The sequence below is a fragment of the Orbicella franksi genome, chromosome 2 (assembly GCF_964199315.1).
Source record: "Orbicella franksi chromosome 2, jaOrbFran1.1, whole genome shotgun sequence".
NCBI classification, from domain to species: Eukaryota; Metazoa; Cnidaria; class Anthozoa; order Scleractinia; family Merulinidae; genus Orbicella; species Orbicella franksi.
In genome coordinates, this window is record NC_138146.1 from 5,659,097 (window position 1) to 5,684,511 (window position 25,415).

General features: G+C 38.3%; 1 protein-coding gene and 4 pseudogenes across 1 annotated transcript; 3 read left to right on the forward strand and 2 right to left on the reverse strand.

Moving 5' to 3' along the window:
- Positions 1-1,614: 1,614 nt before the first annotated feature.
- Positions 1,615-3,041, reverse strand: LOC145467820 (52 kDa repressor of the inhibitor of the protein kinase-like; annotated as a pseudogene).
- Positions 3,042-6,036: 2,995 nt separating this feature from the next.
- Positions 6,037-8,970, reverse strand: LOC145467938 (acid-sensing ion channel 1-like). Its single transcript, XM_081451580.1, has 4 exons — positions 7,937-8,970; positions 7,529-7,691; positions 6,841-6,900; positions 6,037-6,366 (listed from the first exon to the last, which is right to left on the reverse strand). The coding sequence occupies exons 1-4, from the start codon at positions 8,855-8,857 to the stop codon at positions 6,149-6,151; spliced, it is 1,362 nt and encodes a 453-aa protein (XP_081307706.1). The 5' UTR covers positions 8,858-8,970; the 3' UTR covers positions 6,037-6,148.
- Positions 8,971-10,775: 1,805 nt separating this feature from the next.
- Positions 10,776-11,697, forward strand: LOC145467831 (adenosine receptor A3-like; annotated as a pseudogene).
- A 1,586-nt stretch (positions 11,698-13,283) lies between these two features.
- On the forward strand, positions 13,284-14,442 carry LOC145467848 (melanocyte-stimulating hormone receptor-like; annotated as a pseudogene).
- An 812-nt stretch (positions 14,443-15,254) lies between these two features.
- Positions 15,255-21,516, forward strand: LOC145477899 (epithelial sodium channel subunit beta-like; annotated as a pseudogene).
- The last annotated feature ends 3,899 nt before the right edge of the window (positions 21,517-25,415 follow it).

The window sequence follows — 25,415 nt, forward strand, 5'->3', positions numbered from 1 at the left end:
TTTTTTTAGCCCTAAGTGGGTATTTGACCCGAGAATGTGAACACCTGAGATTATAAAAGCATTTCTAAGAATTTTTACACGGCTTTTCCTTATTTTCAATGGTTTTGGACCCACCGGAGGAGGTGTTTATCTCAAATGATTAAGAAACTTTTGTATGTGATGGCAGTGATAACGGCGTCGCTTGACTTGAATACGTAACGAATTGTTTACATTGTAATGAACAGTTGTGGAGATACTTCAAGTATTTAAACGACAAATTTGGTATTTACGTAAGTAAGTGTCCCAAGGACTTTTGTCCACGATTGTAGTTTACCGATGATAACCAGAGATCATACAACGAATTCACGAGACTATACGTAGTAACGGGGTCTCCTTTGCAGACGCTTGCCGTGGCCGCTGCTTCAAACCTAAGAACATTATTTTCTTGAAATAAGCCAATCCTAGTGCCGCTTTTATTTTCTTAAAGAGGTTCGCGTCATGAATGTCGACCAATCAATGACCGGTCAGGGTTTTCCCGGGAAAGAAAATATGAAGACGGAAAGCAAAGCTTTAATTGGTGTAGCGTATACAGCATAGGAGCTGATAAGCCAAACTCGTCAATGTGGTCAGGAAGATAATTGTCCAGCCCTTCCTGGGCGCGCTTCTTTTCGTTGCAAGTCAAAATTCTACCCCGATTCACATTTAATTTATTGTTTTTTTACTTGACTGAGAAAATTAAAAATGCTATTTGTAAAAATTTGAAACTTTTAAACTGCAAGCATGTGTGTGGGGTGGCGAGATTCCCGCAAGCGTTTACTTAATTTGCACATTTCAAAAATGGCGGTTTGTGAAATTTGGCTTATTTCAAGATTGTCTTGTCGTATAGCTACCAAAGATCCCAAGGAAATCATGTAAACAGAAGAAAGTTGACACCATCCTGAATGTGATTTATTTATTTTTAAAAGCTTAAGAGTGATAAATTTAATTTAAAAAAAAATTTTCTCGTGGCAGAATGGAGAAGTTGCGTACAAGGTTAGCTGTTAGCTGTTAGCTGAGTTCTCTATACCTTGCAATTAACAGTGAATATTACAAGTAAACAGTTTACAAAGTTTAGATACCTTGCTCGAATGAGTGAGTGGTCGTCTTTGTGTACATGTATTAATAGACGAGTGCTAGCAGATAATTTGATACGTGCAGACAAAATTTGTCAACTTGCAATGCACTTATGTAACACAGTCAAAAAATGGACTGGCTAAACTAACTGACCAAATGCCAACGTCAACAATCGAGAAGCGCGTGCTTTATAAGCTCTAGCTTCTCAGGACTGGCGGGTTTCACGTGACCCATCGTGCCACTAAATTACTGTGGATCTTTTCTTTTTCTCAGTTTAGGTTCCAGACCTCTAATAATAACGATATAAATAGTTGTTAAAAATGGAAACGGCTACTTTTGGAAATCCATGTTGCTTACCGTACGAAACGTCAAGTTAAGTTTAAAAATGCGTTGGTTTACTATGTTTATCGCCTTGGTTTGTGCTAAATTATATACTTTATCATGTTTTATAGCCTAGGAACAAGAGTTTAGATAGCTGGAATTCCTAGTTCAGTTTTTGCCGTAAACGGATTACAAACGTCTCCTATGAACATGCATTATTCAAGTGTAATTGGATGGTTCTGTATAACCAATCACTTCCTTTTATTTAGTTGACTAACATGTAAGAACCAAATATAACCAGGGGCGTAGCCAGCCTTTGTGCATAGAGGGGTTCCTAATGTATATCGCTTGCCCGATTGACAATCGAGCGCCGGAGGCACTCTTTACAAGGGGGGTCGGGGGCATGCTCCCCAGGAAAATTTTTGAAATTTGGGTCTTCAGAAATGGCGTTTCCTTGATTCCTTAGCACAAATTTCCAATAATTTTAGCGCCAAACGTAGCTATTATTTCTAAGACGGGATTGCAAATCTCACTTGCTGAAGAGATGGACCTTTATAGAATTAAAAATGGATAATAAAATAGTTGTTTAACATATTACATACCTCATCAAATGCTGTAGACTTGTGATTTACCGTTCACTCAGCTAGGATATCAGAAAGAAGGAGGCACCGTGGATGCTTCCGTGCAAAAATGTCGATTGTAGCACCAATGTCAATTTGCCTACCATAATGGATGGTAGCGCAAGGCCAGACTCTCGCTCACTGGTCATGGTCGCCCTCAGATAAGTTTTCAGTCGGAGCAATGTGCTAAACGATCGTTCACATTCTGCAGAGGTAATTGGCAACGTACATAAGATGCGCAACAACTTATGTACGTTTGGAAAGAATTCATGGTTGCATTTTTCTAATGCCTGAACTGCACTGGGTAGGGCTTGATCCGCGTTTAGCCACTTGCGCCGCCAACGGAAAAGTTCCACATCAAAAACCTGAGGTGATGGTAGGTCATCTGCATAGTACTGCAAAGCGGCTTGTACAGGGTTTCCTTCTCGAGAAACTAGCGAGGCTGGAAGTAGGCACAGGAGGGAAGACATCACAGCATCATTATTGGGGTCAAATTGTGTGTCTATCTCAGAAATAAGATGATCCAACAGAGGAAATGTGAGCGCTCTTTTGTAGTAATCCTTCGGTGTCCCTGCTTCGACATTGCTTCGGTGCTGTTGCCGATCAACAACGCGCGGCATAGATGGCAGTTTCCACGAATTAATTGGCAAACAGCCGCTTATTTGACATACCTTCTAGTGCTCTTAGTGTAGATGGCAAAAGCGCAAAGAAAACTTCATGTGTCTCATGCCTTTCAACCCACCGGGTTCGACACAAGCTGAGCAACGTTGTTTTGCTGGCCTCGAGGGCTTCTTTCTCAATTACGGCAAGCAAAAACTTGCTACGCTTCGGTGAATACCTAAAAAAATTGCAAACTTCATTGAATGTTCCAAGCATGTTTCTGATAAGGGGTTGATCACAGGACTGAACGATTGTGAGGTTTAGACAGTGAGCCCTGCAGTGTGTGTACACAGCCTTTGGAATTTTTTCCCGTATCAGTGCTTGTGTATCGTGCCCAGAGGATGACATATTAGACGCTCCAGCGTGCCCTTGTCCCCGACAGTTTTTTATGTCTAAGTTCCACTGTGGTAGGGTATCCAGTATCGAGCTAGCGTTCGCCTCCCCGGTTATCCTCTGCAGATTGTTGAATCCTAAACATTCCTCGTGAATATATCTATCACTGTCAACAAAACGTAGGACAAGTGATAGCCAATTTATATACCCGTATAATATTGTAACCTGCGATAGAGCATGTGATGCCTTTTTAAACTGATTTTCTTCTGTTTTTCTTCAAAAACGAAAATCTCGTTTCGTGGAATTTCGAAGGGGGGTTTCGATACTTTTTTCCTCTTGAAATAATATTCATTTTCATAACCCGAAAGTGGGGTTCCAGAACCCTTGGAACCCTCCCCTGGCTACGCCCCTGATATCCTGTGATTCAAGTTCAATAAAAACGAATATTTTGCTTGATTTCGCTCGATTTACAAAGCTGCTAAGTCTTCCAGAGAAAATCAATGATGATCATGTTGCAGCTCTCGTAAGGTCTCAGATGAATGCCTTGAAACCCTTTGGGAGGACAATAGAACAAGCAACAGAAACAATGCCCCTAGCCCTAAAACAATAACAGCGGCTGCAATGAAGACAAATAGAATTACAAGTTTACGAGAGCTGCTACAGTACCGGTCGATCAATGAAGCCGTTCAGTATTTATCGATATCCGATTATTGCACGATAAGCTGAGAGGTAAGAAACCAAAACCTGTAATACTGAAACTACTGAAGATACTTGTAATATATACAAAACGATTTCACCCAATGTATTCACTCTATTATGCCTGTAGAGTAAACGTACACTGAGTTTTTACCTCCGTGACATATTTTAATCCAAGTGTATACGTAAAGTAATATATACGAAACACATATCCAAACACCGAGAAGAGAGTTCAAAACACGATGGATAGTGGAGTATTTTGGGGATCTTCGAGGTGTTTGGAACTGTGGTCAAACACTGTCTTAAGTGTTTGATATATATATATATATATATATATATATATATATATATATATATATATATATATTTCCTCTATTAAAACTAAAACTTAAGAGAAAAACGGAGAAATAAAATTGTAAACATCTATGCTAATTAAGATCGGATATCCAAAAACCGTCACGGCGATGATTTGCTTTGTTTAAACTTTATGCATCATATCATTAATGAGTTTGAGAACAAAATGTAAGGACTCAATGAAGTGCAACTTCCTTATTAAGCTGTGCTTTACTGATTTGGGAAGTTTGGCGGCGGCAGAAACAGCACCATCTCCATCTTAATGTCTTAAGGTGTTCACGAGAAAACCAGGCAGGAGGTGATACAGCCCAAATCACCAATTTCGCACAAACTTGGCACAAATGTTGGGTTTGGTGAGTTAATGACTATGGCAAAAAATTAGGTTTATTTTATTCCCTTCAAGTTAGGGGGACCCCCTCCAAAAATGGCCATTTATCACTAATTTATGCGCACAGCTGTAGCTATACTACGGAAACCTCAAATACTGTTACCAAATAATTTCACAAGAAATACTCATCCCTCTTTTACAACCCTTCCTGCGATACCAGAATATGGTTAACAAGAAAGTAGGACTCATTATCTTCAGGCGCCCTAAGCCATTACACCTTGCACTCACGTGCTCAACTTAACTTAACTTAATTTATTTAGTAATTTTATTGGGAGTGTCCCCAATTAGTCGGCCTCCGGGCTGACTAGAAGTTTTAGACACTTAAATAAAGTTTATTGATTGATTGATTAATTTGAGATTTTGCAATTTTTTTGGTACGACGTGCAGTAATACTTAACTGGGTTGACACATTAAATGCATTTATGGTAGTTTACATTCTAAGTTCCTATAATTTTTTGTAAAATGTGTCAATCTCTCTTCATGTGTTTTACTGTTTGCAGATTAAGAAACAAATTCTTCTAAAGGCAAATTCGACGAATTCAATAATAGTGAGGATGCTCATTCCGAGAAACAGACCAAAGTTTCCGCCCAAGTTTGCTGAAAGGAAAAGTATGTTGAAAAATACGTTAATAATGCATTTCAGTCATTAAAGTCACACACTTTCAGTCAGGCAGTCCGTCTGTCTGTTACTCAGTCAGATTAGTAAGTCAGTCAGTCAGTCAATCAGTCACTCAGGCTGGCGGAAAGTCAGTTTGTCTATCTATCTGTCTGTCTGCATAATGATAATGATAATAATAATAATAATAATAATAATAATAATAATAACTTTATTATTATCTAAAAATAATATACAGAAAAGTCCTATAAGTGAAATTAAAATTATGAATTACAAAGATGGCAGCCACAACGTCCATCTAGGATGTTGTCTAGATCTAGCCTCCGCACGTGGGGCTTAAACTACTTGAGATTTATCGCCGATCTTTCTTTATTTGTTAGTTTGCTCCATAGTCTTGGGCCTAGATATCGAATTGAATGTCTTACGCTATTTAAAAGTTTGTTTGCATGATTGCCTCAGTTAACTTTAAAAGTTAACTGAGTGACGGATTGTAAGACAGAGGGATAGCTGATTGACTGACTGACTGACTGATTGACTGAGTGACTGCCTGATCATCAGCCATTTTGTCCCTCAATACGTTGGTATAGTCACTGCACGTTCTTTCATCGACGTTTTAAATAGAGCATCGTTATATGCCCTATATTGAAATCACACTAACATAACTTACCTATTAAAGTCCAAGATTCAAAAACTGGAGTTTGTTCAATGACATCGTAGCTCATATCTTGGAAATATATGTCCAAAGAAATGATGTTGTTACTATGGAGAAAAAATTGTTTTGATGTGAGTACAGTGCTTAAAAAAGAAGATGGATATTCATTACATGTTCCGACCACGTAAACGTTTTGCGTGAAGGAACGGTAGGATCCAAGAAAGGTCATTTCGGCTGCATAAAATACTGCTCATATGTTATCATTTAAGTTGTCAATTTGAATTTCACCCGACATGATTGTGTATTTTGCAAATGATTACCATCCCATCCGAGGAAAGAATTTGCGTAGACATCATCTTAATCATTTCTAATGGCAGAAAGCATGTTCTAGCGATTATTATCAGCGCCATACAGACTTACTCTATGTACTCCACCTTTTCTGGACCTGACATGTTCAGAAAACGTTCGTAGAAAGGAAAATCCTTAGTTACATTCGCAGAGGAGTTAAGTTTATCGATGAAAACATTCCTTAGTAGTTCAGCGTATGACAAAGACGTTTCAAACTCGGTGTGTTCACACGGCTGTGTGCAGTTCTCCTCGCATTCGTCCTTTTCTTCAGATGCAGCAAAGGTTTCTAAAATACCGAAAAATAAAGTAATAGGACACAAAGTTGAAAACCATAAACTCGGAAAAGAACTCTTCATTCTTTTGATGGTGTATGGAGACTAACAGATAGACTAGCCGAATGAATGACTGTCTGACATACTGGCTGGCTGACTGGTGGACTTACTGACACACTGACTGATTAACTGAACAATTGAGTGACTGTCTGACTGACTGACTGACTGACAGACTGACTGACCAACTGACAACTGGTGGCTGCCTGCCTGTCAGGCTGATGATCGAACGGCCGAATAGGCTGACGAAGAAAGAAAATAATAACTGATATACTTGCTGCTTGGTGACTGGTAAACCGAATCTTTTACTCATTCAGCGACCGGCAGAGCAGCCTCTGAACGTCACCAACCAGCGGTCTGATTGCCATTCTGGTTGCCTAGTATGGTTTGGCCCCTAGAAACGGCATACAACGTAATAAATCAACACTTACTGTATGCCGGGAACATGCAAATTACGGTATCATTGGGGGCACAAAGTGGAAACTCTGAACCTGGAAAAGAAATCGTACAATCATATAATTACTTGATTTCGTTTGTTTTCTTGTTTGCTTGTTTTTTATTAACTGATTTTTTTACCCGAGGATATCAATATTACTTGTTCAAGCTCTTCTCGGGTATAAATAATTTCGCAAAAATCGTTCAGAACCGAAGAAGAGGATGGAAAATGAGATCTTGTGACAAAAGTTACACATCAAGGTGCATCGCATCAGAGAAATGCTTTAAGCTATTTTGCAAATACATGAGTACACATGGTCTTTGGATATGTTAAGTCTCCCAATAACTACCAGAGAACTGAGTTTTTGTTGATGCTGATTGAAACGCTTATCCAAAATAAAAGAAAATCACCTCTTATACAGTTTTTTTTTTTGAAATGCTCGTCTCCCAGGCCTAGCTGATTAATTTATAGACTTTAAAACACGTTTGTGTTGTACCCACAATTTTTTTCCGAGTTATCATCTCTAATATGCAGTAATTTAACTGAGTTCTTACCAAACTGAAGAGTAATCCAGTCTGAGAAAAAAAAAAAAAACGTACTAATTTGCAAAAGTCTAAAACACAAACAAATTAAGTTATTGTCATGCTTACAAAAATGTTTTTTTTTTTTTTTTCAACCTTCACCTCTATATTCTATGGGGCGACAACCACATTGTTTGATAACAAACTTGCTCAGACACTGCATCATACAGGCGGGTTTAGAATACTTGTAACCACTGTCTTTAAACATGTCCAAGTTTCTGTTGCCAGTGCATGCCGTTGAAAACGGGGACTCCAAGTTTTTTATCTATGAAAAAATAATGACATTAATTTCAAATTATAAAATCTGTTACTGGAGTAAATTCTGTCTGCTATACAGTTATAACTCATGCCGCATTAATTTTTCGTCGACAAAAATACAAAAAGAAGTAGACAATTTTCTCACAAAGGAATCGAAACGAAACGAGATAACATCTCTTGCTTGTTTTTTAAGTTAATAGATCTAATAGAATTCAGGTCATATGGGATTTCGAACAAAACAGGCCATTATACCTTCTTCCTTTTTATGGAGCAGAGAGTACGAACGCCTGGCTGAACAAGGAAGCCAAACTGTTCCATGTATGGGAAGGTCTCCTGATCGTGTACGAGAACTGTAAGTCCGACAAATGGGTAAAGCGGATTCTCCAAGTAACTGTCCCTCTCGATGTTTAACAACAGCTTCAATCCGTTCAGGTTACCGGCCATAGTGGCGTTTATTACGGGGCGATCATCACGTCCGGAATTAAACGTGTGGCACTGTCCAAATATAGAATTTGTAAACGACCAAAAGTTTTCGCTTCCGCAAACAGCGCCATCAATCCAACAAGAATTGAAAAGTGAACTTGGTAGGAGCATCTCCTCGATTCGATGACTAAACAAGTCGAGGTAGGTTTGTCCGGTAAGGTTGTCACCGCGGAAACGCCAAAACAACTCATCATGGCGGTGTTTGGAATCGTTGTTGAAGGCGTCTTTTGATCCTGCCAGCATTTTCGCGTAATCTGCAAGTTTTCTTGCGATCACCTCGCGGGTTTTATTCTTGCCTTTTTGGAAGTTTATGTACCTACGCTGGTTTAGAAAGTTTAAATTGCAAAGTGTCACTGCGGGAAATGTTAAATTTGTGTTCCTCTTCGCTGTCTTTGCCGTTACTTTGGTGTTGAATGGCCGACGTCCAAAAGCAACAACAGTTGCAGAAACTTGATAGACGCAGAAAGCAAAACATGCCACAAGAGCCACTGTCCAGATGAGTTTTCTGAAAACGCTTCCCACAAACAAAAATCGAGCTCCGTGTAGGGAAGTGCCTTCCGCAAATGACCTCAGAGTTTCGGGTGCTTTTTGGATGTTTTCGTGCGAATGCGGATCTCTTTGTCCCTCATGTAGTTCACATCCAGTTTCTTCAGCACTTTGAATCTTATTTGCCTGCGGTCTAAAGGCCATCACGTTGTTGTTTGTTTGTTTGGTTTTTTTTTCAAACTTGGGAGAAATTAGTATATTTTTCTTCCGTAAAATAGATGAAAACGAATTGCTAAGCAGCGTAAGTGGATTTTAAGTTGTGCTCCCCACATTTCATTGAAGCGCGTTAGTTTTTGATTAAGGGTGCGAGAAAATGAAGTTTGGGTAACAATAGCTTAAAAATATCCAAACCTCATTTTCTCTAACCCTTTATCAATAATTAACGAGCTTCGAGGGAAGGTAGGGTATTTTGAAAATATTCGATTTCAACAATTTTTGCAGAAGAAGAAAAACAAATTTATGACACCCTTTAGAGTCGTACAGTGCAATATTTTATTTAGACATGCTCCGTTCAAAGTTCCTCAATAAATGAAACTATGAATATAATAAAAAAATTAAGCGTCCTTTCAGCTACAACGTTCAAAAAAACAATTAACGAAACGTACTTCAAACAGTGAGTTGAATTAAATATTGTAGAGGAAACAGGAAAATTAAAATGAAAAGTAATTAAAAATTTAATATCATTTAGGGAAGGAATCACTTTTTTTAATAACATGAATGACGCTTTTTGAATATTCCAGAGAAATAATAATATGGTCAAGGCGAGCTTTGAATATTTGTTGGTAAGTTTGGGGAAACAATTTTTAAAATATATAAAAATTGTTGTATGATACTGATCCACAAAAGATGCCTGTCAAAATGAACTGTAAGATCAACTTGAGCATCAAAACATAGCGCGCGACAACAATGAAAATAATGCAAATAATACTCAACGAACCCCCAAGGCACAAGACAAACACATCAAAAAAAAACTTATTTAGTTTGAATAACAGATGTGTCAACAAGCTAGCAGACCAGCCTAAATTTAAAATACGTTTTTAGGGAAATACACTTTTTCGAAAATGACCTAGCGACAGAGTACCGTTAGCAACGGTGAAATAAAAGAATCTCAGTGTTAGAAAAAGGAAAGAAAGATGAACAAAAAAAGATATCATTAATTAACATTTATGTACCAACAAAGTAAACATCTTTATGACTACGACGCAATGCAAATGTAGATATTTGAGAATATGCCACTTTAAATGGGAATCTATGGTATGGGCAGCATCAGAAAGCTAACACGTTCTGGAATAGCCAAAAAAGAGAAAAACTTCGCCACAACTCATGAAAATTTGTTGCCATCAACATTTAGAATAAAGTCTTTGTTTCTGTTAAAGTTTGACTATAAACTTTCTGGAAGATTAGGATCTAAATGAAAGCCCTAAAAAATGTTTCTTTCTTTTTTTTTTTTTTTTAAGGAAAACAGTTGTTATCCCTTAAATTTCCATGGACGCGATTATATCACACACCTATAAAAAGAAAGTTATTGAGATTATTTTTATGTTTCCTAGAAGTTTGCTAGAGGTGATCTAGCTTCAAAAGCCGTGAGTTGACTTAGTAATCGCTGACTGATTTCAGTTTTAAGATAATTATCCAACCCTGCTGCATGAATTTTAATTTTCAGTACATTTGTTTGAATGTTGAAGAGACCCATTTTTATTCCCTATACAAATACTCTTTCGTATTGTCGAATATTTAAAAAACAAAGTTCAGAAACAAGAAAGACTACCTCCTGTGGAAACCAGTCATTTTTGTCACGGTCTGTTGAGGAGACAGCAAAAAATGTCAATGGCATTGAGGACCGTTAGTTTTTTTTTTTTTTTTTTTCTCTAAAAAGAGTTTAATTACTCTTTCTAAAATTTTACGCATAGTTCAATATTAATATATTTACATTAGCAATTGGAATTATCCTTTGACGCTTACTTACTAAACAAATACCTAAAAGCCGCGTATACAAGTATAATCAATTTCTGATCGCCCAGGAATAATTATTAATTCAAAATTTCATTGTGGAGATTTCGACATGATGGATCACAGCAATGAAAAGAACACGTCCCAAGAGCTGTTCTGCTACGGACTGCCACCTAGCATTTTAGTTAACCACTCAAAGATTTTGGTCACGTTGATGGTTCTTAACACCTTTATCTCCATAACTGCTACGATCGGAAACTTGTTGGTTCTCGCGACAATATGGCGAAGTCCACATTTGCACACTCCTTCGAACACATTGCTGTTCGGCCTGGCTTTGTCTGATCTGTGTGTTGGAATAGTATCTGAACCACTAAACGTTGGATTCCAAGCAGTACTTTTCACGAATTCCATCAAAATTACCACCTGTACACTAGTGAATGCAAGGACTCTAATATCGACATTTCTAACAGTAGTCACCCTGTTAACTGTAACAGCAATGAGCGTTGATCGCTATCTAGCGATATATCTGCACCTGAGATACGAACTAGTGGTCACAGAAGAGAAAACAAGGAGTCATTTTATACCTTTGGTTGATAAGTAGTGTGTTTTTAGTCGTGATGATTTTTCATCCTATGACTAGTTTTTCGGTTGCGACACTTACAATAGCAGTTTGCCTTGCAATTATTTCGTTTGCTTGGATCAAGATTTACCAAGTTGTACGACATCACCAAGCTCAGATTCAAGATCAGATGGCTGTTGCTTCGCAATCATTTAACATGGCGAGATTCATAAAATCTGCCATAAACACTATGCTCGTGTTAGTCATTGTTCTTGTGTGCTATATTCCATTTCTCGTTTCTAAAATTTGCCTCACTGCCAACTTAATTCCTTCAAATGTTCTCTTTATCGAGATCACCTATGTATTTGTACTCTTGAATTCTTCGCTAAATCCATTCGTGTATTTTTGGCGTCAGCGTGATCTTCGTGCACAAGCTAAACAACTTGTGATGAAGTTTATTTGCTGTCAAACATAATTGCAATGAATTCTTTGCCAGACAGTAATATCGCTTAATTCAAAATTACTGTAAGTTTAAAACGTTCAGATGGAAATTAATCCGACAGCAAATCGAGCAATTTCAGTTTTTAGTGGACAAAGGCCTGGTACCAGAATAATTTCAGGCAATTTACAATCCTTATTATTATTAGAACTAGAGATTTAAATAGTTGCCTGAAATAACACCGAAAACAATTTTCCATGGGAAAAGGAGAAAATAAATTTCAAAGAAATGTCATCATCAGATTCATTTTACCAGTACTTTTAATGTTTCATACGTAGTTCAAAATTTGTTTTTGACGGTTAGGGTTGTTATAAATGTTTTTTTTTTTCTTTTTCTTTTTTGAGAAGATATTTAAAACAATCGTACAGAATTTGGCAATACGATGTGAATAATCTTGGTACAAAGTTTTTGTACATCTGTTACGCGATCTCCTTGTGCATTCGTTCTTAATTAATTCTTACACAAAGTTCTTGTACACTTAGCTGCAAAGTGCATCTGTTTACTACGGAAAATGAATTCAGTTCCTTCGATTCTCTAGATTATTAATAAACAGAGCATTTTGATTCTTCAGCGACACCTCTAGTTGCTTTTCAAATGTCAAGATTACTAGAACAGTGATTTATATAAACCGACACCCAGATTTACACCTAGACCAAGAGAAGCATTGTGAGAGCAAAGTGTCCTACCCACAAAAAAAAACAAAAAAAAAAAACACCGAAACCCGGTCGATTCATCCCGCTGACCGTAAGGGCCACTGAATCTCGATGAATTAATCACTGAACGTACATGAGGTCATTTCGTTGAATGTTTTGATTTTTTTCCTTGAAAAGTGTAATGTCGAGCCCAACGTTAAGAAGCTCCTAAACTAACGCTTCACACAGTAACGCCGCAAAGAAAAGTCTTTGAAGGCGATCGCAAATCAGGACTCCTTTATATTGTGACAAGAAAGGAAATATTTCCATCTCAGTACTTATAAATGAACAAAAGTATTCAAAACATCGGTATGGTCAACATCTTTGAGTCGTCGTTTAAATGATCGAATTTCTGTTCTCCGTTTTCCTAATGTCCTCTCAGAAAGAAGAAATAATTTGAAAAGAAAATTGACATCTACGTTCTGCTAATATGACTAAATGACATCATGATGGGTCGAGCTTTTGTAAATAACAGACTCTTTATAATTGATTGATAAGAACGGTCGTTAAAATGTTTCGTTAACAAAAAACTGGATCTCAGCAAATGGAATGAAAGGCCCAGCCCTGTGTATCACACGAAAAAAACAAAAACAAAACAAAAACAAAAAATAGGCGTAGGCTTAGCTTAACTTAATAATATATAGCGCACTCGATTGAATTGCCGTACTTAATTGATTTTATTTCTGGAAAAGGCATAAATTATTACATTTTATTGTCATAACTGTCGCTGTGGACTGGAATTGAGTCGCATGTTTTTTCCCTGTACAAATACTCTTTCCTATCGTCGACTATTTAAACACAAAAGTTCAAAAATAAAAGAGGCCACCTGCTATGGAAAAACCAATCATTTATGCCAGGTTCTATTGAGGAGACAGGAAATGTCAGTGACATCAATAACCTTTCTTTTCTCTGAAATGGATTTAATTACTTTTTCAAAATTTTTCAGGATAGCTCAATATTAATAAATATAATAGCAATGGACATTATTCTTTGACTGTGGCTAGCTGAACAAATATTGAAAAATCCACATACATAATTGATTTCTGATCACCAAGGAATACTTATTTATTGAAATTTCATCGCGGAGACTTCAAATGAGAATGGATCTCAGCAATGGAATGAACTTGTCCCAGGAGCTGTTCTGCTACGGAATGCCAGCAAACATCTTAGTTGTCAACTCAAAGATTTTGCTAACGTTAATGGTTCATAACACCTTTATCTGCATAACTGCTACGATCGGAAATCTGTTGGTTCTCGTGACAATATGGCGAAGCCCACATCCGCATTCTCCTTCGAACACGTTGCTGTTTAGCCTTGCTTTGTCAGATCTGTGTGTGGGAATAGTATCTGAGCCACTTAACGTGGGATTCCACGCAGCACTTTTCAAGCTATCACTCATTACCTCCTGTACACTAGTGAATGTAAGGACTCTAATATCGACAATTCTAACAGTAGCCACAGTGTTAACTGTAACAGCAATGAGCGTTGATCGTTATCTAGCGGTATATCTTCACCTGAGATACGCACAAGTGGTCACAGCGGAGAAAGCAAGGAAGGTCCTTTTATGTGTTTGGCTGATTAGCAGCGTGCCCTCAGTCTTGATGGTTTTTAATCCAATAGCTAGCTTTTTTGTTGGGCCACTTGCGATAGCAGTTTGCCTTGTGATTATCTAGTTTCGTTTGCTTGGATCAAGATTTGCCAAGTTGTACGACATCACCAAGCTCAGATTCAAGATCAGATGGCTGTTGCTTCGCAATCATTTAACATGGCGAGATTCATAAAATCTGCCATAAACACTATGCTCGTGTTAGTCATCGTTCTGTTGTGCTATATCCCGTTTCTCGTTTCCAACATTTGTCTCACTGCCAGCTTAATTCCTGCAAATGTTCTCTTTGTCGAGATCACCTATGTATTTGTGCTCTTGAATTCTTCACTTAATCCATTCGTGTATTTTTGGCGTCGGCTTGATCTTCGTGCATAAGCTAAACAACTCGCGATGAGGTTTTGCTATCAAACACAATTACAGTGAGAGCTCTGCTAAACAGTAACATGGCTTTATTCAAAAGTGTTGTAAGTTTAAGATAATCAAACACATAATCTTTGCAAAACTCACTTACAAGTTCGTCTTTTTACTGCAGAAAATAAGTTCAGTTCCTATTGTTGTCCTTGCGCATGCAGATTAATTCACAGCACGATTTCGATTTTTCAGCAACTCTTACTGTAGCTACCTTTCAATTTGTGCAATGGCGAGCCCGGAAAATAATTCACGATTGTGCGGCATGCAGTAAACAAAAAATAAATGGAGAGGGTCTAGTTGGGGGTGCTGCACGTAGTCTCAATAATCGATCTGCCAAATTCATAGCGATTGTTCAGCTGGTAGCTAATAACATCTTTGCTATCGGTAAATTACGCACGCTCAGATTTCAGACTCGCCATTTTTCAGCGGACTGATATAATTTTGATCAATTCTCGGCTTTCAAGTAGCTCGGCGACCCACACTTTTTATTGTGGAATTGTCCAATACAAGTGTGTACCTGAACGTTAAAAAAATGAGAAAATTGTTTCAGAGCCATAGTAGATTTTCTAGCATTCAAGGTGATTTTTAATGACGGTGACTCTTAAATACGATTATTTGGGTCACGTTTTTAATTAACAACCGAAATGCGTGCTTCAATAGGGAGTTTGGATGTAACTGCATTAACTAAGAACTTTGAAAGAAAAAAAGAAAAAATATATATCTTCTGTTAATGAAACCAGCGATCCTTTTATTCTATCACTCTGTTGATGCCGTTCGGATACGTTGTTGATTGAAATAGTTTCCGAGAAAGGAAAAAGGCGAGACTGATAGATACACGAGCTTCACGCCGCGGGTAGAATTTAAACGTTTCTCAAGCCAGTCTCCAGCCATTATGGCAACACTGGGACATCTTATCGCAAGGGTAATAATTAAAAAAGCAAGAATTCAGAATAGCTAACTACACTTTGTAAATTGCTCCGTTCTCTCAGTATCCTTCCAAACTGAAAGGACTTAACGACACTCAGCTACTAAGTTGCGAAGAACAGAACATGGCAGAAATGAGAAAACGTTATTTGACAGGTAAAAGGGCGAAAGTGTGTTTTCATAAACAGTGATTGACGCGAAGAAACACCTGTCTATAATGAAACAAGGGATTTTTGGCAGCGTGGGATCCAAAGCAAACCTCTTTCGGCAACTGTTAAAATCATCCTTCAAATATCTGAGAACAATCCATTGTGATTGATCGAGGCAATTGACAAAAACGCATTACTGTCGTTGATAACATGTAGTTGTTTTCTATAAGCCTAAAACGATGCCTTTTAACATGAACTCTATTGGTAGTGCTGAAGTCGGCGCTGATATCGAAAAGAATGCAAAGGCACATGATGATGTCAACAAAAAAGCAAACAACGTCAAAATGGAAAAAGTGGAAACGCTGAAGTGCTTTATGCTCGATACGACATTGCATGGAGCCCGCTTCCTGTTTGCCAAAAGTTTGCCGAGACGTTGCCTTTGGACTCTGATTCTTATCGGATCGTTTTGATTTTGTCAGTATCATACATACGAGTGTTGGATGCAGTTTCTCCAGCGGCCATTCAGCATAGGGATTACCTTGAAAAGCCCCAAAGAAAGCACGTTGATTTTCCTAGCAGTTACTCTGTGTAATGTTAACCCACAGAATGTTCAAACAGCCTTGCACCTTCAAGATGTACAAAGCAAGGAGGATGTGAAGCAAATAATTGACGATGTTAACAAATTGTTGCAGTTTTCGAAAGAGTCCATAAAAGAAGATGTCCTGAAAAGATATCCCGAGTTGTTTGACCGTGACAAAATCGTTGCCCGATGGACATTCAACAGCCATCGAATCGGGGAAATGCTACTTCCAAGTATCCCTCCAACATACACCTCCTGTTCATTCGACGGAGTGCTATGTGGGGCTGACAATTTCAGCAGTTTTGCTAGTTCCTCTTTTGGCCAGTGTTACACCTTTAATTCAGGGCAGAATGGGAGCAAATTTTGACAACTAGGATGCCTGGTAAAAACAATGGTTTGAAGCTTCGCCTGAATATACAACGTAATGGCTACGTAAAATATCCCAAGAATCCATTTGCTGGAATTACCGTTCTTGTACACGACCAAAACAATTTTCCAGTTATGGAAGAGTATGGATTTTTTGTCGAGCCAGGAACTCACACATTTATCGCCGTTAAAATGAAAAAGGCGAGTAAAATATTTGTCCTTAAACAGTGTCTTTACTTGGTTGCTACATTTTATTAATGTGGTGTAGTGATACAATGAATCGTTTAAGCAATTATGATAAGTATTGCATCAAAATGCAGGTGCAGAGGTTTTATTCCAAACATTTCTCGTGCAAAATGATACTGGCCATTCGGCTTAATGTTGTTAACATTACCAGAGAAAGCGACAATAGCGATGTTGAATACAGGCGTTTACTCGCATTAATTTTCGGTTCGAACGATGAACACTTTCAATCTTAAAATAGCCTGTGTTGGCCACAATTAAGAAGCGACTACTAAGTAAGATTGGCCACTTATTAAGAAGCGGACCAGGATATCCGTGTTAACTATAACCCTGAGCCGGTTTTTGTGTTTGCAGATAACCAATTTGCCTACACCATACGCAACCAATTGCACGCAAAGAAGACTAGATATGTTTAGCAGCAAGAAGTCCTATGCTTACTCCAAATCCGCTTGTCTCATGCAATGTCGTAATGCCTATGTTGTCCGCAAATGTCATTGTACTTTAATGGAGTTTCACGGTAGGCCAACCGTCTTTTCTTAATCAATTCTGTCAACTCATATGCTTGAAGAACACGAAATCTACAACAAATTTTGGCTGATGCTATGCATTTGAAAGAAATACCTGTCTACCAGTTATTAATTTTTAACCTGGAATATTGCCAACAACAAGACTATTTATAATTCTCTTTTTCAAGTATTACAGAACAACTGCCATTAATTCATGCATTTTTGCCTGAAATTTTAATCTGATAGATCTCGAAAATTGGAATGCGGGTAATCAACTTTGCCTTAACAGTTCTAAAAACAACCAAACAAATAAACTTGCAAATTTGAAAATTGTTGTACATTAAAGTAGCTTATAAGGGAGTATACAACAGATTCGTTAAATTAAGAAATTAAAAAAAAAAGCTCTATTAAATATGGTATGGTGCATATATATTTTTTATTTTTCATGTTTATTCCCCATTTATCTCCTCTAGCAAAAGCTCAAGTTTGCGCTCCAAATGATACAGTGCTTTGTGTGTTTCCCACGCTTGGTAAGCGACATCTTACAGTATGTTATAGTCACTTACGGCTAATTATAGATGTCACTATAGTTATTCGATTTTTTTCTTTATGTTTAAGAAGCTAACTTACGTGCTATTGTTATGAGCTGACTTTGTTTTCCTTTATTTATACTAATCATTCTAGTTAATCACTCTATCATGGAGTTCTTGCTTTCGATGAGGGTGTTTATAGTTTAATTTTTTTAGCATTTGGCGGGGACAAACTATTAAATGGGAATATGAGCTGTATGTAGTTTTTACTTATACAGTGTACATGCATGAGCACTGTGCAAACGCACCTTGTATTAGTAACTGATATCTTGGAAATTATGCAAATGAAAGTGTAAAAAAAATAAGCCAGTTTCGAGTTCGCCATGACCGCTCAATAAAAGCACTGAAAGCGCATTTGCGAAGGGTTAGTTTCGACCTAGAAATATATTCACAAATACCGGCGGGAAGGTGCCACAAATTTGAAAATTAAATAATACACTGAGCTTTAAACAGGTCATCTTCTCGCTGGAATTTGTGAAAATTTTACTTTAGGTCGAGGCTAACCCTGCGCAAATGCGTTCTCAGTGCTTTTAATCAGCGGTCATGGCGAACTCGAAACTGGACTACCTACATTTATAATAAAGTTTCCATATAACGCGCGCTCTGATTGGCTGAAAGAGCGTGCTTTATCAGAGAACAGAGCACGGGTTGATGACGGTAAGTTGGCTTTCAATTGCTTCGGAATTTTGACAAATTTGGCCCAAATTAAACATCCCCTGTGATTCAGACAAACGCAATGGAAACGAGCTATTTGTCTGTAGTAGATATGGCTCACAGAGACCATTGTTAGCAACAGTAGTGTTCAGACTGTACTAAAATAAAAATTTTTGCTAGATTCCCGCCGACAAAACGTAGCGAAATAAACAAATTCTCAACCTAAACAGTGCTTCATTATATTTGTTACGAAGGCAGAAATTATACTTAATAATTTAGAAGTAAAACAACGACAGAAAACAACAACTGAACTGTCTCTGTTTACGATAGAAGCTTTATTTTTGTAAAAATGCTCAATTGCTCAAACAACACTTACATGTAGTGTAGTAACGCTCGTTCTCCGGTCATCTCAGCGAAGTGAACCGACGAGTGGTCAGTGCAAAGCTTGCCCCGATATTCTCTTCTGTGCCCGGAGTAAAACCAGTGGGAGCCGTTTAGTCTTTCTAACTTTTACGCTAGTTCGGGCAATCTTGCTGCATGCGGCTACAAGCCGTAAATAACTGTAGCTCCTTTCAAATTCAACTCGGCATTTTGCATTTTCATCCGCAAGCTTTGAGCTCCGCGTTTCGTAATTTCCACTGGAAAAGTGCACGTTTTCATCGGTCACAATACGGCCGGATTCCTCTGGACTATAAACCTTCACCTGCCTTTAGATCAGTATTTAAAATTTAACTTAAAAGCGAACTTCGAAGGCATCGTTTTACTCTCGAAAGCCGCTCAAACTACTCGAAACTGAAAGCTTAGCTGAAGTCCAGTTTGTGATTGACAGCTGTCGCTTCGTTAACCAATCAAATTATTTGAACAATTCTAACAAGGATTGTGATTGGCTTATTTTAGCGTGATTTATCAGAGAACAGTGCACGGCTGACGCCACTTTTGCTCGTTTGGAAAATAAAGTTTGGTTTGAAAATTCAGCCAAACGCGTGGGGAAATTATCGGATTCTTTATCATAAAACAAATAAAGAAGCCTCGACTGTGCTCTGTTCTGTTGTAAAGCACTTAGGAAGCGGTAGAGCACACAAGAAGTGGGGAAAAACACTCGACCACGTCTCGTGTTTTCCCCTACACTTCTTTCGTGCTCTACCGCTTCCTGGGTGCTTTACAACAGAACAGAGCACAGTCGAGGCTTCTTTAGTTGTTAATTGTTACACACCAACATTCTACTCGAGGCCGCGAAATCAAAGAGGTTAGCACCCACCCTCCCGCCCAACGAGTAAGTCGGGCTTGATCAAGTACTCCGCTTCTATTCTCCCTTGGTCTTCGGATTGTTACAGGCCAGAGCGATTTGCCATAACTTATTACCATGTCATGAGTTACAATACCTAGGTTAGAATATTATACTATGATAATTTGCCGTAGCCTTCCAACACATTCATACGTTACGCCGCAATCTTAGTGCTTTGATTTCATGTATAATGATGACTCATTTGCAAGGATTTTGTTAAATTTGCAGATAAATTCAAATCATCTAAGAAGGCACGTAAATGTGAGGAAAATTGTCCCCAGCCATGCCAGTACATGGAGTACGACACATTTTTGTCACACGCCGGTCTTCAGAGGGATGTATTTGTTGATCATCTTCTGTCGTTCCTTAATGAAACTCAAAAGACATCAGCGTCTTCAGCATTAAATCAGACATATAACCCATTATTAAAAAATGACGAAACCAGAGAAGTATGAGTACATAGAGTAAGTGAAATATATAGCATATTGATACGCCACCTTTCAAATAATATCTACAACACTTATTTCCTGGCTATGCCCTCTAAAAGGCTCTAGATAGACTAGGAGTAATGCGACACTCCTCCCCCGGATTGCACCCCTAAACCCCATCCAGAAACAAGCGACTTCACCGGCTATAACCAGACTGTGCCTCCCACGTTGGTCTTTCATGCTTGATAGATGAAATGGAGGGACTCCAGTAACTAAGAAAGTTGGTACGATTGAATATTTATTATTCTTGAAACAAAAGGATCGTGCAAATATAAAGTATGACGGGATTACAAAAGTAAACTTATTTTGGTTTAAGGGACAACCTCCCGGCTGATAAATTGTGTTTTACCTGTAAAAAAAAAAAGCTTTGTTTGCTTGCAATTACGAGGAAGAAAAAAATGGAAATATCAGTCAAGGAGAAAAAAAAAAAAACAAAACAAGGAGAACGAATAATAATGACGGAACGATGCAAAAGTTCGGTTATAACTAATTTCTATTTATTTATTTATTTATTTTTTTTTTTTGACATCTCGTCGCATAATCAAATATTAGTCGCAAGGAAGCAGAAATGTACGTAGGACCATCAACGTACAAACATTTTTGCCTTAAGTTTCATTTTTACCTTATTTTGCATGTTTTAATTTCCCTTGTGTTTCTTGTCTTGTTTTCTTGTCTCCCAAAGTGAAAACATTGTTTCATTGGACATCTATTTCAACGACCTGAACTATGAAGAATGGGAACAAATTCCAACGTTCAAATTCTGGAAGCTGACAGGTAAGTATCAGATTTATTTTAGGTCTAATTACAATACGTTAAGTTCGACAAGCTCTGCCGTGCTACACGATTCTGGCATGGCAGTGATTGAGACGTCGTGCTTTTGCCACGCTAAACAAAATTCATAAATTATATTAATGTATTTCGGCGAGATTGCGTTCCAACGGGGAGTTAGGAGGAGAATTGCTACGAGGCATCACCAAATGCTGAATTTGGTTCGACTCTGGCACGACGTCTGAATCAGAGTTGTTTCTTTGCCGTGCTACAGTCGAACCAAATTGCAATTTAGTTCGGCACGGCAAAAGCACGACGTCTGAACTGGGCCTAAAGGAAAAAAGTTATATCGGTAACTTAACCTAACTGTTTGCATTGTCAAAATACTATTGAGTTATAATTCAGTTACTGGGTTGAGCCTGTAAGAGAGTGAGACAATATCATCAATAAACACCGTGTTACCAATGATGTTTTTGTCTATTGGATATTATCAATTGATTTCCATACCTCGGAAGGTAGAAAGGTATTCTCACCCCTCCTCGCCTCCCGAGGAATGAGTTATGAAAGTTTGCGCTACACATGATTTTAATCTTAAGGTATCAGCCACCCTTCAGGACCGTCCGCGCGCGGATTGCTCCAGCGCTTTCGTTTTTCAAAAAAACTCCTACAAACAACACATTTTCTGAAAGCTTAATAGCTCCAGATTATGACTCATTCCTTTAAAAATCTCAAAATCGTAAAAAAAATAGCGGAATTGAGACGGTTTTTGCGAAAGCACATCTCTGTGTAAACTCAACTTCAGTCCTGCAAAGAATGAGCGGAAGAGAACGATAAACATCGCATTTGCTTCTTGACACGTTCTACTATAAAACCGTGTCTCCGATTTTTGACACGTGCATTTGTTCTTTTTTAATGATAAGATAAAGTGAGTCTGGGTTTTTGTCGAGGGTCGAGGGTCGAGGATACTATGTCGAGGGTCGAGGGTACCATGTCGAGGGTATTAAAACATGAAATAAGATAAATAAAAAATAAAAGAAATAAAATAAAATAATAATTAAAAATAATAATTAATTCGGAAATCTTCGGGAATCTCCGGAACATTTTAGAAAATGTTCAGAAAGTTTCGTATGCCCTTCGGACAACACTCTGAAAAACTTCTATAGGCGGTCAGAATTCATCGGAAAATCGAGTTCGTGTTTTCTTTTGAAGCTGACCGCTGACCAAGTTACTTTTTACCGTTGTATCGCGGAAATTTTTTTCATGTTTCGAGTTCAATTAGAAATTAATTTGCACTTGGGAGTTTTTTTTTCAAAGCGGCTCGCGCAATTTTCAGCTTTTTGAAAAACTCACTCGTGCAAATAACTCTATACGGTATGATTACCTATGCAAACAATATTATACATGATGCATGAATTTTTCTCCTCGTGTTAAACAAATAGCTCAAATAGCGAGTGGTAGCAAATGGTATCCCACGGATCTTCCTCGGCAATCTTCGGATATTTTCGAACGTTTTCGGAAATTTTCTCAGAATTCGGAGAGTGTTCGGAAACATTCGTACAATCTTCGGATAATTAGTAAACTGTGATTCCAACAAATAAAATCGAAAATAAAACGCAGTCAAAACGGACTCACCCTAACACGCTTGTCCTCCTTTTTAGACATGCCGCTAAATCCTGCTTTTGAATCCGAAGCTCCATCATCACTTGAACTATCCACCTACAAACACAAGGACCACAATTTAAGAACAGTATTATATTGTATTTTGCACACTGCATAAGCCATCCTTAACAAAACAGATTATCCTTCTCGGGATTTGCCCTGAAATGAAGCACATCTTAGCCAGACAACTAGGACGACAGTTACCTTATAAACAATTTCTCTTGATTTTTCCATGGCAATTAACATTGCCTGCTCCTCGTCCTCTTCCTGGTACCTCCTCCACCATGCATTTGAGGCCTGTCCTTTCACGGCCTCTGAGTATGTCTTCGACGGGGAATCCATATTCTCTAAATATCTAAACTTCGAATGAGACTACTGTCCTTGCAACGTGGGAAATCGAATGAAGATATCGACTTATGCTGTTTGAAGCAATTGAGTTGTTCAACAACACCGGAAATCGCGACTAGGTATTCTAACACGCCACTCCCCTATATTTGTTTGGCAATTTGCCGCAGCCAATCACATGTTGTGATATGGCATATGTATGTCAAAGCACTACTGGCAAGCAGCGTGACTTGTCGACATATTCCGTCGGTAAATCAAATGTAACATTAAAATGTGTCCCAATATGGTCGCAACATTTTATGGTCTTGAGTTCAAACATGTTCCTTGACATTTGGATTACGCCAATAGGCCAGAACAAATACAACGAGATCACGCGTTGACCCCGCGTTGTTCACACTTGACAACGTGTAACTTGTGAAAGGCCTTTGTTTAATTTGAGACCCCATTTGCATGGTTGTCAAGCTTGTACCTTGTACGCGCTTTAAAACACAAAAATATCGCCAGCTACGCAGTGGAGTAGTGGAGTAGTGGAGTAGTGGAGTAGTGGAGTAGTGGAGTAGTGGAGTAGTGGAGTAGTGGAGTAGTGGAGCGCTCGTCATCAAGTGTTGAACTCGTCATCAAGTGCTTGCGTTCGCAGCTAAGCTTGCTAAGCTCGCGTAACCCCACTCGGGAGCCTGTTCGCAGGCTAAACTCCATATCTCACGAGTGCGATTAGCGAACTCTTGAGATATCGAGTTGAACACGAGGAGAAAAATTCTTGCATCGTGTATAATTTTGTTCGTTTTATAAACATACCAAGAACGAAGTTTTTGACGATTTTCCGATGAATTCCGACCACCTATAGAAGATTTTCAGAGTGTTGTCCGTCCGAAGGGCATACGAAACTTTCTGAACATTTTCTAAAATGTTCCGAAGATTCCCGAAGACTTCCGAAGATCTTTCGATCAAACATAATATCAAACATAATTAACGTCAACGATATCACCACAAAGTGTTCAATTGTTTTTTATTCTATTTTTAGAAACATATTATTATTTTTTATCTAATTATTATTTTATTTTATTATTAATTATTATTTTATATTTGAGTTAACCATTCTTTTATTTTTTATTTATCTTATTTCATGTTTTAATACCCTCGACATGGTACCCTCGACCCTCGACATAGTACCCTCGACCCTCGACCCTCGACAAAAATCCAGACTCGGATAAAGTCAGAGGAGACCAATCATCACCACTTCCTTTGAAAAAATGATGATTATTCGAAAACGGAAAAAGAAAGCAACAATCGCAGACAATAAGCTGGCCAAATTTCAGCCAAATCGGTTCAGAGGCTGCCGACTTGAAGTTAAAAACGTTCGCTTGACTTTCCGAAATTTTCGTCCCGAGAAATGAAGAAAAATATGTTTTTTGCGGCATCTTACCCGCAATAGGATTATAACGCCTAAACGTCCATGTTGATGTTTACCAGAGAGGGATCGTCTTGCAATAGCAATAGGCGTTTGACAGGTGATATGCAGCAGGCCAAATCTTTACGCAGGACGTGGCGGGAATACACTGTGTCTTCCGGTCGAAAACTAAAAACTAAAAAATAATTTTTAAAAAGGTTTTTAGAAAACTAAAAACCTTTGAGGCTGCCGCGTGACCGCCAGCGATAGCTCGAAAGCCAAGAACCGATGCACGATTTTTCGCGAACGCCCTGCTTTTTTCCGTCGTCGGAAATGCAAGATTAGTTTCGTGCGACGGACAGCTTTCGTTCTGGCACTGAAACATCGAATATCCAAGTGGAACCAAGTCCATTTTTACTTCCTAAATTTTTCACAAGTTCAACGCTTCCTTGACAAAAGCGACAAGGCACCGATTCGTTGATCTTCTCCCGCAGTCTTTCACCAGCTACGATAGCGTGGCCATGGAGCTTCTGCCAATGTTTCAGTGTTTTCGCTTTCCAGATTTGCAACAGGTTTTTCAACCGGAATTTTTGATCGGCTTGCACTTAATGTTGATGTGGAAACCGACGGGTCGCAATCGGCGCTTTGCTGCCCGTTCAACTCCTTCAGCCATTGCTCCTGGTCAAAGTAAGAGCCCTTATCACTCTCCGCTAATTTTTCAGTGCAATCCGAGCTAAACGATTTTTTCGACTTCTTCCGCCTTGCCGTTGCAGACGAAAACGGACACGACCTCTTCTTTTTTTTTTTTTCGAAGGCATTTGAACCAATCTAGCGAATGTATTGCGTGATAAAATGATACCACGAAACCATGTAATTTGTTTAGTGACGCGTTGGCATACAAGTTACTTCAAAATGACAGGACTTGTCAACGGCTAATGAAAACAATTAACGTGCAGTATACTTCAACGTCCAATAACCTTGCACTGAAATGATATATTTTTTTGTGGAATATTTTTATTAAAGAAAACTCTTCAAAAGCTT

Coding starts and splice junctions, on each gene's coding strand:
- LOC145467938 (XM_081451580.1), bottom strand. CDS start 8,857: ATGGCCTTTAGACCGCAGGCAAATAAGATTCAAAGTGCTGAAGAAACT. Junction 7,692..7,936: donor GCTCCATAAAAAGGAAGAAG/GTATAATGGCCT, acceptor ATTTTTTCATAG/ATAAAAAACTTGGAGTCCCC. Junction 6,367..6,840: donor TTGCATGTTCCCGGCATACA/GTAAGTGTTGAT, acceptor TCGGTATTTTAG/AAACCTTTGCTGCATCTGAA.